The sequence below is a fragment of the Suillus discolor genome (genome assembly GCF_016758755.1).
Source record: "Suillus discolor strain FC423 chromosome Unknown F5147scaffold_39, whole genome shotgun sequence".
Taxonomy (NCBI): domain Eukaryota; kingdom Fungi; phylum Basidiomycota; class Agaricomycetes; order Boletales; family Suillaceae; genus Suillus; species Suillus discolor.
Window position 1 is genome coordinate 110,314 of NW_024541286.1, and position 13,643 is coordinate 123,956.

General features: G+C 48.9%; 6 protein-coding genes across 6 annotated transcripts; 2 read left to right on the forward strand and 4 right to left on the reverse strand.

Moving 5' to 3' along the window:
- Window positions 1-1,810: 1,810 nt before the first annotated feature.
- F5147DRAFT_775355 (WD40-repeat-containing domain protein) lies at window positions 1,811-3,700 on the reverse strand (the record flags this gene model as incomplete). Its single annotated transcript, XM_041441710.1, has 6 exons — window positions 1,811-2,053; window positions 2,108-2,236; window positions 2,289-2,357; window positions 2,414-2,611; window positions 2,661-2,690; window positions 2,741-3,700. The coding sequence occupies 6 exons, from the start codon at window positions 3,698-3,700 to the stop codon at window positions 1,811-1,813; spliced, it is 1,629 nt and encodes a 542-aa protein (XP_041291086.1).
- An 815-nt stretch (window positions 3,701-4,515) lies between these two features.
- F5147DRAFT_702922 (transcription initiation factor TFIID component TAF4 family-domain-containing protein) lies at window positions 4,516-6,136 on the reverse strand. Its single transcript, XM_041437819.1, has 3 exons — window positions 5,956-6,136; window positions 5,571-5,897; window positions 4,516-5,521 (listed from the first exon to the last, which is right to left on the reverse strand). Exons 2-3 carry the CDS (start codon window positions 5,808-5,810, stop codon window positions 4,601-4,603), a joined length of 1,161 nt encoding a protein of 386 aa, XP_041291087.1. The 5' UTR covers window positions 5,811-5,897; window positions 5,956-6,136; the 3' UTR covers window positions 4,516-4,600.
- An 86-nt stretch (window positions 6,137-6,222) lies between these two features.
- On the forward strand, window positions 6,223-7,433 carry F5147DRAFT_702923 (ribosome biogenesis regulatory protein-domain-containing protein). Its single transcript, XM_041437820.1, has 5 exons — window positions 6,223-6,269; window positions 6,317-6,412; window positions 6,469-6,803; window positions 6,854-7,089; window positions 7,142-7,433. The coding sequence occupies exons 1-5, from the start codon at window positions 6,229-6,231 to the stop codon at window positions 7,367-7,369; spliced, it is 936 nt and encodes a 311-aa protein (XP_041291088.1). The 5' UTR covers window positions 6,223-6,228; the 3' UTR covers window positions 7,370-7,433.
- F5147DRAFT_702927 (cyclin-like protein) lies at window positions 7,434-8,872 on the reverse strand. The gene is made up of 3 exons (XM_041437821.1): window positions 8,783-8,872; window positions 8,409-8,722; window positions 7,434-8,348 (listed from the first exon to the last, which is right to left on the reverse strand). Exons 2-3 carry the CDS (start codon window positions 8,619-8,621, stop codon window positions 7,515-7,517), a joined length of 1,047 nt encoding a protein of 348 aa, XP_041291089.1. The 5' UTR covers window positions 8,622-8,722; window positions 8,783-8,872; the 3' UTR covers window positions 7,434-7,514.
- A 132-nt stretch (window positions 8,873-9,004) lies between these two features.
- F5147DRAFT_638104 (uncharacterized protein) lies at window positions 9,005-12,164 on the reverse strand. Its single transcript, XM_041432963.1, has 2 exons — window positions 11,976-12,164; window positions 9,005-11,912 (listed from the first exon to the last, which is right to left on the reverse strand). Exon 2 carries the CDS (start codon window positions 11,902-11,904, stop codon window positions 9,307-9,309), a length of 2,598 nt encoding a protein of 865 aa, XP_041291090.1. The 5' UTR covers window positions 11,905-11,912; window positions 11,976-12,164; the 3' UTR covers window positions 9,005-9,306.
- Window positions 12,165-12,223: 59 nt separating this feature from the next.
- On the forward strand, window positions 12,224-13,620 carry F5147DRAFT_702934 (Alpha/Beta hydrolase protein). The gene is made up of 7 exons (XM_041437822.1): window positions 12,224-12,383; window positions 12,434-12,608; window positions 12,668-12,750; window positions 12,800-12,929; window positions 12,978-13,100; window positions 13,155-13,248; window positions 13,297-13,620. The coding sequence occupies exons 1-7, from the start codon at window positions 12,238-12,240 to the stop codon at window positions 13,533-13,535; spliced, it is 990 nt and encodes a 329-aa protein (XP_041291091.1). The 5' UTR covers window positions 12,224-12,237; the 3' UTR covers window positions 13,536-13,620.
- Window positions 13,621-13,643: the final 23 nt, after the last annotated feature.

Sequence of the window (13,643 nt, forward strand, 5' to 3'; positions counted from 1 at the left end):
GCCTACGGCTGATAGTCAGAGAGGGGTGGCACGGCGAAGTCAAAGAAATAGACGCATCTGCAAGGCTCGGCCGACGGCATTATGAAACCTCCCGAATCGCATTAAAGCCTGACATCTGGCAGCGTAATTTTAGCATTCGATAGAGAAATTCTGATCATACAATTACAAACGCCGACGTCGTTGATAAACTGCTGAATTAAGATGCCATCAAGGAGTAATAACATATCAGCGGCCCACATTCATGGATAAGAATGCGACAAGGGTAATCAACATCAAAATATAGGACAACGTACGCAAAATCAGATTATTCGAAGCAGCAGCATAAACTGGCCCCTGGGCCATCATTCTCAGTCTTTGTCTGTGCGCGTTAAAACAAGGCAAAGGAAGATCGGAGACCTCATTATGTATCCAGCCATCATTAATAGGAGCACCCGCTACAGCGATGCACTGCGAATGCATGAGATCTCAACGACGGCAATAAATAAAAATTACCACACCTGTTTGCCTGATAGAAAGGTATCAACAATAGACAGTGCATGGCATGCACGAAATGGCCACCATGTTGACATATGGTGTAGGCAGACTGTGAGAGTAGTAGAAGAAGAGGGAAAGTGTACCGGACGTGCGGTGTTGGTGTGGGCCGAGACTAAGAATGTAAGTGTAATTTGGACCATGACGAATTGCGAACTCAATCCTCCTCGATACCCGAGCGCAGAGTGACGCTTCTAAATGACGCAGGCCTGACGGTCAGGAATTCACATAAGTGAGGATCAATGTAGTGAAGCTTAGATATGGCTCCAGGAGGTAAGTGAGATGCGTGACCCGACTCGGATGATATTGTATCGCTTAAAAGAGGGGGGTATACTTCTGTCTCACTCTTTCTCCCCACGCACGAACGATGTTGCTCGGAAGATAATTCCTCGGTAAAGTGATAAATGACTGACAGACAGGAATTTGGAGGAGTATTGAGGTCGAGCAACGCGAGTGTTATTGTGTAGCGACCATCGCCTGAGATCTGCTTTCAGGCAAGTGTCGCTGCTGTGAAACCTTGGCACAATGCCGTCGACCAGTATGACCGGCCGAATTCCTCCCGGAGTCGAATCGAAGTCGTTAACTTAAACGGATTTATTTGTTCTTGTTTGATCCAGAAGGTTTCGACAAACAACTGGATAAGTCAAATTCAAGTTAGTAGTATCCTTATTCTGGTCCGACTGGACCTCCAAATGAAAACATTCATCAGATCCCAGAGCTGTCACTGGGACACTGATGAATATTGTCCGACGGAAGATGTGCTTGTGACCAGCTTGCCTGTCATCAATACAAGGACGAGAAGTAATCTGGACTCTGAATGGTTGCTAGTATTTACGGCAGCCTGTACCTCATATTCACACATTTTGCAACACAAATTTGGGGAATGTACAAGCGTCTCGTTAATTCAAAGGCCGGAAAGGATCAACGTGTATTTGATCTATCTATTTTTTTATGCTACACTAATATTTGTTGACATGCCTTTCGTCTGTTCAATGAGCTGACGAGGTAAGTACTTGCACATTTACCATATGTAGTGTACATCAGTAACGTAGTCAGCCAATTAAATTCGTTTTTCGCTTTTGACAATATTCATATGATAACACACCAGGAGAGCGACAATATCTATACTAAAATATCCGGTGAATGCGAGATAGCCACTTTACAAGCAGAATCGGTAGGTATCGGTATGGAAGACTACGAGTATCAATTGTGGGAAATCCAACGAATGTAGATGACTGCACGTTGAGCTAAACTGCCATCATGAGCCACATCGTGGCTGCTAAGCACCCGTCGCGCCATTCTGGCGGGGTATGTCAACGCGCTCCAAACGCCATCGAGGAGGCATCCTCAGTCTGCCATGAGACAAGCATGAATAGTAGCAGAGGAATGCCTTGAACCAATGCACGTCTGGAAGCGAGTCAATGTCGGACGACTCGGCGTCCTGCGGCACCACAGGCTGCCGAGACGGATGCCGGGTGTCGTCGACTTTCCTGTATTCTGGGAGATTGGCAGCAGCAAGCCGCTGTAGGGTACAAATCAGAAAAAAGGCAGCAAAACATAAGGAATATCATATTACAGTGACCTTTCGCCCAGCCGCAACTTCAAAGACTGGTGGCCCGTGGTTGGGTCTTGAAATACGAGAGGAAAGATGCCGCAGGAACTGCGTGACTCCGTCCGAAGTGCGGGGCTGAGAACTCATTTCGAACTGGAATAAGTACTCAGTGATGTATTGCAAGTTTATTCAAGCGAAGACAAACATCATCAGGATGAGTTGTGGCCTGTGCTGATAGAGAACGTCTAGGCGGTAGAGGCGATGTGGCAGGGAACTTCAGGGCGACCACCAAGTCAAAAATATGAAAGAATCAAAGATGAAGATACATACATCCAATGGATCACGAGGCTGACCATGCTGTACTGGAGGGACTGCATTGGTGGAGGGGGAGAATCGGAGGAATCTACGGAGATGGAGAAGGAAAGTGGGTCTCTGCGACTCTGTTGTAGGCAGTGGTTTTTGTAACCTAGGGGGAAAAGATATGGCAGGCGATGTCGCTAGGTTGCGGCGACGACGGGTTGCGTCAGACTGCAATGATTCTTATGAATGAGCATAACAGAGAAAATATATGGCATACTTCAAGTAGACGCTCAAAGGTTGGATTAGTCTTCGGGAGAATGTTAGTGCCCAGGTGTGTGAACGCTGATGAACGCATACTTTGGAGGAGGTTTGCCGTCCTTCTGGCACGGGCCCCACGCTAGCAAGGATTTCGGGTGCAGTGTTGCATATATAGATTTTATGATCACCTTTGGACGATGTCGTATAAGCTAGTTGACGCGAATTGGGTGAGAGGACTATGCATGTTGGTTTTTGGACGTCAAATGATGCGAGGAGCTGGCGGGACTCAAAGGCCCAGAGCTTGATGGTATTATCGTGGCTTGAAGCACTGGCGAGGAGAGCACCGTCAAAAGAAAGTGCTAGATTGGTGACAGCCTCGGTGTGCCCTGCAAAGGGCGCTCCGATAATCTTAAGTGTTGATGCGTCGAACTCGCTGATCCTTGTCACGTCTGAGTTTATGAGTGTGGTCAGGATGTTTTTGTTTTTGTTTGTCCAGAACACAGGGGCGTGTGTGCTTGCAGGCCCACCATATTGTCCTGCTCTGACGGCCAACATCTCTGTTTTGACATCCCAAACCTCGAGCCACCTCCCTGACCACGACTTCACTGCGAGCTTCTTCGAGTCTGTTGACAATCGAACGGCGCCCACCCAATCAACACTCCTGAATGGACCGGCCTCGAGTTTTCCGGTTTTCAAGCTCCATATTCGCGCTGTAACATCCCATGATCCGCTCGCCAGTAGTGTGCTGTCCAGTGAGATATCGACGCAAGTGATCGGCCCAGAATGGCCTTCAAATGTTGTCACGATTGCCTTATCGACCTTGCATGCTTTGAGCTCCACGCGACCAGACTCTCCACCACCAGTAACAACCCATCGACCATCCCTTGATACCGCCATCGCGTTTACATCTTCTTCACACACAATCTGCGCCTCTTTGATCTCCTTACCCTCCTGTAGATCCCATTTTCGAACAATTTCGTTTGAAGACCCGCTGATCATTCGCTTGCCGTCTGGAAAGTAAGATATGGATGTGATAGGCAAGCCACCCTTCAAAGTCATTACCGGTCTCAACCTCATCCTAGTTGCTACAGCGTGGGGTTGCGTCGATTTAGAATCCATGGCCTGTGTATGTGTAAGTGACTAGATGGATTATGAAGATGCAGTATGTGCCTTCACAGGAGAGAGCTGATGCTGAAATGGATTACGCGTTCGTTCGAAAAGAATTTACCCCCTAGGTCAATTGTCAATAACCCATACTGGAGGTTCAGGTGAAATTTTGACGTTACAAAGTCTGTGCTCAGGCTATAGGTCTGATCTGATGTTGACAGTAGTGATGAAAGATGGGCCCAACCCACTGTAGAGCGCGTTTCCTGAGGAAGTTGACTATCGGGGCAGCCGCGTTGGAAGTTCAGATGAGATTCTGATGTTACCCTTGAGCCCAACAAGAAAAAAGAGAGCGGAGAAAGTGACTCACCTGATGAATATGGGCGTTTCTTTTCCCTATTATCCCACCGGTGTGTATGCTGTATTAATGCACACGTCCCACGACACCCTGTAGGACAGTGGCTGCTGTGTTTATTCGTCAGGCCATGTGCTCCTAAGTTCACAGTCATGGCTATCCAGCTGTGTTCGAGGGTATCATCAATATTTCCGCTTCATGGAATCCACACTGTATGCAGTGTTGACTCGAATGCAATGTGGGATGCGATGAAGCCGTAAGCAATATTAATATTAGTTATACGTAAACGCACTACAGCCAATTTGATATCTCGCTGGACCGTCACGAGCCTACATTCATCGTTCGATGATTTCGCCATGGCGCCAGCGTCGTCTCCTATTACTGTAATGCAAATAATACTTAAGATGAAAATGAGTTCAAGTGCAGATATGAAATGGGTGCATTAAAAACAAGCGACCAGCCATACGGACGATCTAAACAACACAAGCAAGTACAAATGGCTATGACCATCCACGAGCGGATCCACGACCTCCTCCATGACCCCTTTCCTTCTCGATGGCAAACATTGCATCACGCATTGTGATTAACATCCGATCATCATCCTCTGCTGTTTGTGGCGATGTCGGACTGCCTTTCTTTCCCCCTATATACGGCCGCGCCCATGAAGTTGCTGGAGCTGTTGATGCTGCAGGAGCTGTGGTAGTCGCAGGGGTCGTAGTGGTAGCTGTACTTGTTGTAGCGGTCGAAGATGCTGCAGGCTTCGGTTTGGCAGCGGCCGTAGAGGCGTTTGCAGCGTTCATCCATGAATATTTCGAACTAATTCCAGCAGCCTGACTTGCGACAGCGTTCGACATCTTTTTACGCACATCTTCAGACATATTCCTCGCTGTTACACCTGGTCCTTCTTTTTTCTTCTTTTTCTTCGCACCTCCCTCCTCGTCTCCGTCTACGGCCATGGCATTGCCGCCTGACGCTTGCGCGGCGAGGTTAGCAGCATGTGCAGCAGCCATATCAGCGCGCTCTTTGCGTTCTCTTCGAACTTTCATCTCTTCCTCTCGCTCAATCTTTTCTAATGCAGCTAGTTGCTTAGCGACATCGCTCTGTACGACTATGCTCCACATCGACGTGCCGTTCTCATATTGAGATGCCGGACGGTCAAACTGGGTGTCCGTACGGTGGTTCGCCGCAGCAACCATCGTAGTAACGAGGTCTTGTAGGCGGGCACGGAGGGCAATCGCCAAGTAATTCACCGAGTCTTCGGGGATTTTTGTCACCTTGTGTTCCGTACCAATAGAGCGCATGGTGGTGCCTAAGAAGCGTGTGTCGAAGGAAGGTGTAGTTGGTTGTTTGCGTGATCTGTCTTCGAAGGTTCGATATGACTGATGCGAGTCATGGGACCTCTGCAGGCTTTCCTCCTCCGCCTACGGAATAGTTACTACCGAAACCAATACACTGCCAGTAGTAACGCACCCGAAGATCAACACCCGCGCTCCCAAGAGCATCATTCAACGTTGCCACGTCGGAGGTATCCATCCCATTATTCACATTTGCGGGCTGGGTAGTTGCTGCTGTTACAGGAGCCGTTGTTGAGGCCTGTGGCCTCTGTACTTGGGGTTGTTGTGGAACATATGAATAATGCGAATATGCGGCTTGAGGATAGTGGTGAGTGTACTGGTAGGAATATGGAGTTGTTCTGGATAAGATGTACATATTGAGTATCCGAACGGAGAGGAACAAAGAGACAGCTTGACGTGGCGTGTTGAGATTGCTGCTGAAGTGCAGGATCAATTGGTATATCTAGATTATATAATTCAATAATGATCACTGTAGGGGACGTTTGGACAACGGCACATACGTGCTGTACCCCATTGTGCAGTATACGATGTTTGAGCGTGAGTTTGCGTGGGCGTTGGGGTCTTCGGAGCCTCGCTTTCAGTCTTCATGACCTGCCTTTTGACGGAGAATTAGTGTTGTACTCTGGAGGATGTGCAAAGGGATTCCAAGCTTGCTCGACAGTGGCACGACGGGAAGGCATGCGGCATGTGTTGTGTTATTTGGCTTTATTGAAATCTAAAGCTTTTGCTAAATAAGCGCATAACATTGATCACTCAGTATTTTCGCGCAAACGATGGACGTCTCAAATATCCTAGCATCACATGCTGCAAAATTGTACGATTCTTTTTGTTTGTACAATAATTACTCACCTTTCTGCGCAGTCAGTCTGTTACGGTCGAGAAAGAGACACCTCTCGACGTAGACACTGGCTTCCTGACTGTCACAGACCTCACCCCAATCGACGAGGATAGTTACAAGTACGACCGCTTGTTTGGATCATTACATTGAATTATAATCCACATATTTTTTGCAGATCAAATCTTGAAGAGTACCTACAGGTGACTGCTCGAGATGGCATCCAAGCACTAGTAGCAGCACTCTATGGCCTGCCCACCCAACCGTCACCAGATGGCCCACTTGCCCAACTTCCTCCGCCAACAACACAACTACCTCGTGCCAAACCCCTTCCCAAGCCCAAACCACCGACAAAATGGGAGCGCTTTGCCGCTGCGAAGGGTATCCAGAAGCGGGTGCGTGAAAAGAAGGTGTGGGATGAAGAGCGACAGGAGTGGGTCAACCGCTGGGGCAAGGATGGTAAAAATAAGGAGAAGGAGGAACAATGGATTCATGAAGTCAAGGCTAATGCTCGTGCGTGTTATTTTTTATTTGGAATGAAGTTCATCTAATCATCACTTCAGCCGTGGACCACGACCCTGTCAAAGCTGCTCGTGATGCACGGACATCAAGGGTCGCCAAAAATGAGCGACAGCAGCTCCAAAATCATGCTCGTGCACAAACCGCTGCTAGTGGTCGGGATGAACGCAAAAAGGATATTGAGCGGACACTGGCTACCACTCGAATGAGCACTGCAAGCATGGGCAGATTCGACAAGAAGCTTGATGGAGAGAAGAAACTGAGAGGTGTCAAGCGCAAGGTAAGTCTCGGAACAACACACCTCATATCTTTATGCGGCTCACTGTCTGTAGTTCGAGGCTACAGAAACATCTGTCGAACAAGAAAAACAGGCATCACTTGCCGTGCTGTCGAAGTTAGATGGCGATGTGAAGAGAACAAGAAAGGAGAAAGGCGCAGGCGATGACGCTCTCAACGTACGGAAGGCAATACGGAATGTAAGCAAGGGCAGAGGTGGTGTTGCTCTTGCTCGTGAAGCCAACAAAAAAGGAGCAAGGGGGAAACGGGGCGGTAAACGCTAGTTATTAAAAGTGTTGCATAGTATGTCACTCATTTACACGAGCAGTCTGTCATGTCAAATGACTCCGCTGAGCGCTGATCATTATAAGTACCACTGTCAATTCAATATCCGTAACAAATCGGTATACAAAGGGTGGTTACATCCCTTTACCGCTCAACAGGAAGCCTCTCCAAGTCTGCCCTCCCTTCTTTAATCCATTCCTCCTTCACCAGTTTCTCCCTCTCTAAGTAGTACAACCTATACACCAACTTGATGGTGCCTTCACTGACACCAGCAACTACACTAATATCTCGGGAAGACTTGGGTTTCCCTAGTAAGTGGCAAGTAAAGTAAATCGCTCCGCCAGCGATAGAAACCGGACTGCGACCATCCGCAACGCCATGCTGACGTGCTGCAACAATGATATCACCGCAAATAGACTGGACATTGGCAGGAAGGTCAAGGTGGTTGCAGTAACGAACAAGCAAGTTTTCGGGGCCAGTGGACGGGTTGCTTCCATTCGCATTGACCTGTGCAGTAGCTCCCGGGGAAAGATTGAAAGCCTGTTCAAGTGCCTTGTAGCACTGTCCAAGCGTCTTCTTCGACACGTGGGTCAAGTTACAAATCTCGCGGAATGTACGAGGGACGTGGGCTTGGCGGCACGCGATAAATATACACGCGGCAATTACAGCCTCGAGGGGTTTTCCACGAAGAAGCTTCTCCTCATCTGAGCGCTTGTATAGCTGCTTGGCAATATCGCTGATGGTTTTGGGAAGCGAGAATTGATCGCACCAGCTGCCAATGTCGCGGAACGCGGTAAGAAGATTCCGCTCGGAGCGGGAGCTCTGGGAGCGAGAAGCCGCACGTTGAAGCTCGCGTGCAATTCCCGTGCCACCATCACGGAAACTGATGAGCGTATCTAGTTGCTCTATACCCTCCAATAGAGGGTCCGACGCAGCACCAACACGAGAAGGATCATCGCCTTCGTCATTTGCGAATGTCTAGACATATAATAATAGGTGCAGGGTTATCGCAACAATAAAGGAGACAATAAGACTCACCCTCCATTCACTTCTCGTATCAACAATACGATCACCCAGGACCAGTCCACAGCTTCCGCACACAAGATCCCCGCTCCCAAACTCTTCGACAATATTTGGATTTGGATCTCTGCACTCTGGGCAAATGAGACGCACGGCTAAGTCAGGACCGAACGCCGGTTGTTGTGTTTTTTGGGCTGCTGCTGCGAGTGGGAAAGGCTGAGCGAATGCCATCCTAATAACTGGCTGCAAGATCCCGTGTGCGGTTTCTGCGAGACTGGATAGCGGTCTGAGCCGCGTCGAATACAACGAACGTGTTTCTTTCTAAAACGTATCTAATTATGGGAGTAATATAGCTTTTTCACAGAATTAGACATTAGCTCGCTGTTACATACCACTTGATTGAGAAATACGGCCCAATATTTTCAATCTGATGAGCCCGACCAAGGCCGTGGTGAGTGATGGTGGTGGTCTGGGACAGAAATTGCTACTTGCTGTGTCATGCAGAAAACAGGCTTGATGACCAATGTCAATGGATGACTAACATCCGTGTATATTTCCATATTTGGTGCCCTTCTTACCACGGTCTTACTGATGCATGAGTAATACTCCAAGTATGAGTGGGGAAGAAATTGAGCATTGCAAGCAACTACACGAGTAAAATATTCAACAACAGTGTCAACAAGCCAATATCATATTCAAGACCCGAGAAGTATTGCAGTAAGAGAAACACAAGTGAAACAGCATGAGTAAAGTAAGGAACGCATTGGAGCAATATGAAGTCTGTGAGGGTAACTGCTGAGACCTGAGGACGTCAAGATCGTGAGTAATGAAACGGTCATGGATAGCGGTGTACGTATGTATCCCAAAGCAAGAACAGAAGAAAAACAACAGCATCAGAAGATATAACATATTAGTACTAGTAGTAGACTTGAGAAGCATGTGGGTCGGTGGGATACATCTCGTACTGTGGAACGTGAGACATGTCGTAGTACTGGGAGTACCCGTAGTGCTCGGGATAGTAGTACTGCTGTTGATATGGCGGGTACCCGTACATGGTGGGCTCCATTGCTTGCTCTGGCATCACTTGGTCATTGGCTTGACTTGAATTTGCATCATCCTGTGCAGAATGATCTTCAGGTGACTGGTATGCCTGTGACTCGATATTGGGACTTGCGGGACGCGAAGGCTCAAATGAGGCTGCGCTCGTCCTCAAACTGGAAGGCAGACGCCTGCTCTTCAACTGCTTAAGATCCGAATGAGTGGTTGGTGATCGGATTTCAATGCGAGAACTCTGGCGAGGGAAGGAGAAGAGCGGATTGCCAGTTGATGGGTCAATGTAACCATTAACAGGAGGTGTGTGTGATGGCGCAAGGAAATCCGGAGAGCTAGCAGAATGATGATGCATAGGAGTATATGGAAGCCCTGGGGGTGTCATCATGCCATGGGCTAACGGGCGTGGAGTGTACATTGTCGGGTGTTGCAGATACACTGCTCGACCCGTGGCAATCTCATACGGCATACCATGGTGGCCGATGGCCACACCGGGCGGTAGAGGAGAGCCATATCCATACGGCGATCCGTACGGAGGCGAGGGCTGCGATGGCGGCGAGAACACAGTCTGCAGGGGTGGAGGCATCGGTGAACGGACGGCGTCAGAAGTGTCAGGGTTCGTTGCGGGTTGCTCGACTTGAAGGAGAGCAGGCACATTCTGGTCGTACTGCTCCTGCAATATGCCGTTTGGCACGTCTGTAGTCTCCTTAACCTGCTGATCTGCGGCCGCGCGCATCATTTGCTGCAAAAGAGGTGACGTGATATTCTCTTTCGAGGCATCAGGTGATGAAGGAGTTGGTACAGCAGGTGTGGAAGGCACAGCAGATACCGGTGTAGAAGGCACGTGACCATTGGCCAGAGGCGAAGCTGATTGCGAAGTTGGAATGGGCTGCCTTGGGGGCACGAGTTCCGGTCGAACTGTGAAGATATCTTCGATAGGAGGATCTGCAGCGGTAGTAGTCTCAACAACCTCAGGAGTCGGCTCTGGTGCCTTCTCCTTTCCTGCCCTCTTGGGTAGACGCACGATAAATGTCTTCTCACTCGCCTCTGAAGGTGCAACCACAGATGGCACAGGCTCTGTTACTTGAGTGGTTCGAGCAGAGCTTCTGACAATCTTCCCTTCATTGCCAGAGAGCTTGACCCGATAGCCTGGACCTTGACCGGAACGAGGCTTCAAGGTGGGGTCGAAAAACAGGAAACCCTCGTGTTGCTTTGTCCAGACACGTTCGGGCTTCATCGCATACCACGTTCTGCCTGATGCAGCGGCAGCGGCAGCAGGAGGAATGAAGTGTGCTCCAGTCGGTGAAGGCGTGAAACCGCCACGTGCAAGACCGCCACGTCCGCGGCCGGTAATAAATCCACCCCTGCCACGAAATGGCAAGAAACCTCGTGTAGACCTTGCTGCTTGCTGTTGTTGATTTGGTGCAGCTGCACGCCTCTTTTCATCTCGCTTCTTCATCTCCTCGAAACCGTCGTGGGTCCACGGTTGGTCAATAAGGGACGGTTCAACTGGGGGTTTCTCTGTCTCTTGAGATCCAGAGGTTTCTAGTACAGGTCGACTAGACTCTGGGCCAGTAAAGGCTCCTCTGCCCCTACCACGCACGAAACCAAAACCACCTCTTCCGCGACCCCTACCCTGCCAGCGGCCTCTCCACCACCCACTCAGGCTCCTAAGGTCCTTATCCAGCAGTCGATCATCGTGGCCCCAAAACTCACCAACAGTGGGAACATAGGATGGGTCCGCCTCTAGTCTCTGCTGATAAGCTTGACGAGCATTGTGTCCAGAAGGGGGCCTGGAGAACGAATTTCGGGATTGTTGTCGGGACGTCGATGCGTGGGGCTGATCATCTGCGGGCTCTGAGGCCTCCTCCTCAGCTTGAACAGGGGGGAGTTGAGGCGCCACAGCACCACGGTCAGACGAAGGCGCTGAGACCGCGCGCTTGGGCTGGGGGCGCTTTGACGCTTTACCTGTTCTACGCGGATGTGGTCCTGACAAAGTGCGTTGGGGGATAGAAGGGCTATTGAAATCTGCGAACTCTATAACTGGAAGCTCCGCAGGGCCATTGGCAGTTTCCTCAGCGACCATCTCCGACCAGTTGCCAGCGGCACTGAAAAAAGGAGTAGAGTCACCATCGATGTCTTTGACTGGCCGGTGGTTGAGCGATGGGACGTCCTCGGAGCTCTGAGTCGTATTGGGCGTTAAAATGTGCGAATGGCCGTTGGAAGCTATGTCCTCTGCAGAGGCAGGTTCAGTGTCGGAGTCGGTTTCAGTGGCAACTGAGGAACGATCATCATCAGATTCGGAGTCAGTTGCGACCTCTCTTTCGAACTCCTCGTCACTCTCAAAATTGTTTCTACCCCTTCCCCTGGGCTTGACCATACGAGTCTTGCGAGGTTGTGGAGAAGACCTCGACTTTGCAGAAACATCTGTACGGGGTACGGTAGGTGATACGATAGCCGGCATATTAAGAACTGCATGAAAGAGTATGAGTGGCATTCATGAAGACAAAACCGTAAGGAAGTGTGAAGACTTACTTGTAGTTTGTGTGATATGAATGAAGTTTGAGATTTGCAACTCTCGCAGTAGAAAAAAAACGGTGAAAAATCAGAAAAAAGGCTGTTATTTCAGGGATCGGTAAATGCGGGGAAGCTGAAAGAGAGAATAACGTTGTTGGAAGACGATGTACTGGCAGTTCAGGCAGAGGCGTGTTGGAAGTATTTCACAAAGGCGACTTGGAACTTGCCGGATTTAGTTCCCAGCTGCGGTACCGACACTGCCTTCACGTTGACTCCCATCATGAATCCAACAGATCCTCAAACTTTTAGTCATCGCACCGCTCAAATTTCTACTGGTCGCCTTTATCATTTCATTGACCAAGTCCCAAGTAACTATGATCCAACCCAACCACCGCTAGTTTGTTTACATGGCTTTCCTGATTCATGGTAATCTCGATAATCAACCTACTCGTTAGAAACGTCAATTCATCGATTAGGTTCGGATGGCGGTATCAGATTGGTCCATGGTGTCGACAAGGCTTCCGTGTGATCGTTCCAGACATGCTAGGCTATGGCGAGACCGACATGCCCCATGATTCTTCAGCGTATTCCCCGAAAAATATCTGCAATGATATTTCTGCACTTCTTGATTTCTTGGCGATACCCAAAGCCGTTCGTTCGTTCGATCTGATGGACCAATTCTCTCGATGTGCTGAATTCGAGAAACGCAGGTGGTGATTGGCCATGATTGGGGCTCATACATGGCTGGGAGATTTGCTCTGTGGCATCCGGATCGGTTGATAGCACTGGTCATGTGCGTATTTTTTGAGCTTTCGATGAGACAACAGACGAGATATGCCCAGGTTATCTATTCCATATGTTCCTCCAAAGGAACAATATGTGTCTCTCGAGGAGTTGGTCAGAGCATATCCATCCTATGGATATCAGATGTATTTTGCGTCCGAATCGTCAACATCTGAGATCGAGGCAAACGTGTGCATCTTCCTTTTTATGTTATGCCTTTGACTTAGGTGATCGAAGCTCGTCCCCTTTCTCGCCTCAGCGTTCAGAACGCCTGAAAAGGCATTGTCGTGGTCAAAGTTGAACGAACTGATCACTAACAAGCAAATCAATTTTACTGATGATTGCCTCCTCAATGAACGTGTAATGATGTATCGTTCGTGATAACGTTCATGCTGATAACAATTTTCATGATAGGAATTACAATTCTATGTTTCTCGTTTTCAACGCGGCATGCGAGGGCCCTTGTCTTATTACCGAACCACGAAAACGCGATTTGAAGAGGAGAAAGGTAGATACGACTCGTTCACTGTCTTACTCTTTTCTCATCCCAAGCCAGAGGCTCAGCTACCTGTACATCTACCTCCGAATCTTCCTGTTCTCTTCCTGTATGGAACCAAAGATGTCACGTGTCCTCCGTCAGCGGTCCGAAACGCGCACAAATTCATCTCACGACTCAATACCGTTGCCATCGAGGATGTTGGCCATTGGGTAATGTTGCAGGCGCAAGACCGTGTTGCATTGGAAGTCTTGCGATTCCTTTCATCTCTAGGTTTATCCCAGCAATCTCGAATGTAGAATTCTGTAATCATTATTCGTTTCGTTTACGGCGATGAAGCACTGATAAGAACGGAAAACATAGATTCCTTCAAATCAAATTCCCAACGGTCCAAACAAATTTGGAAA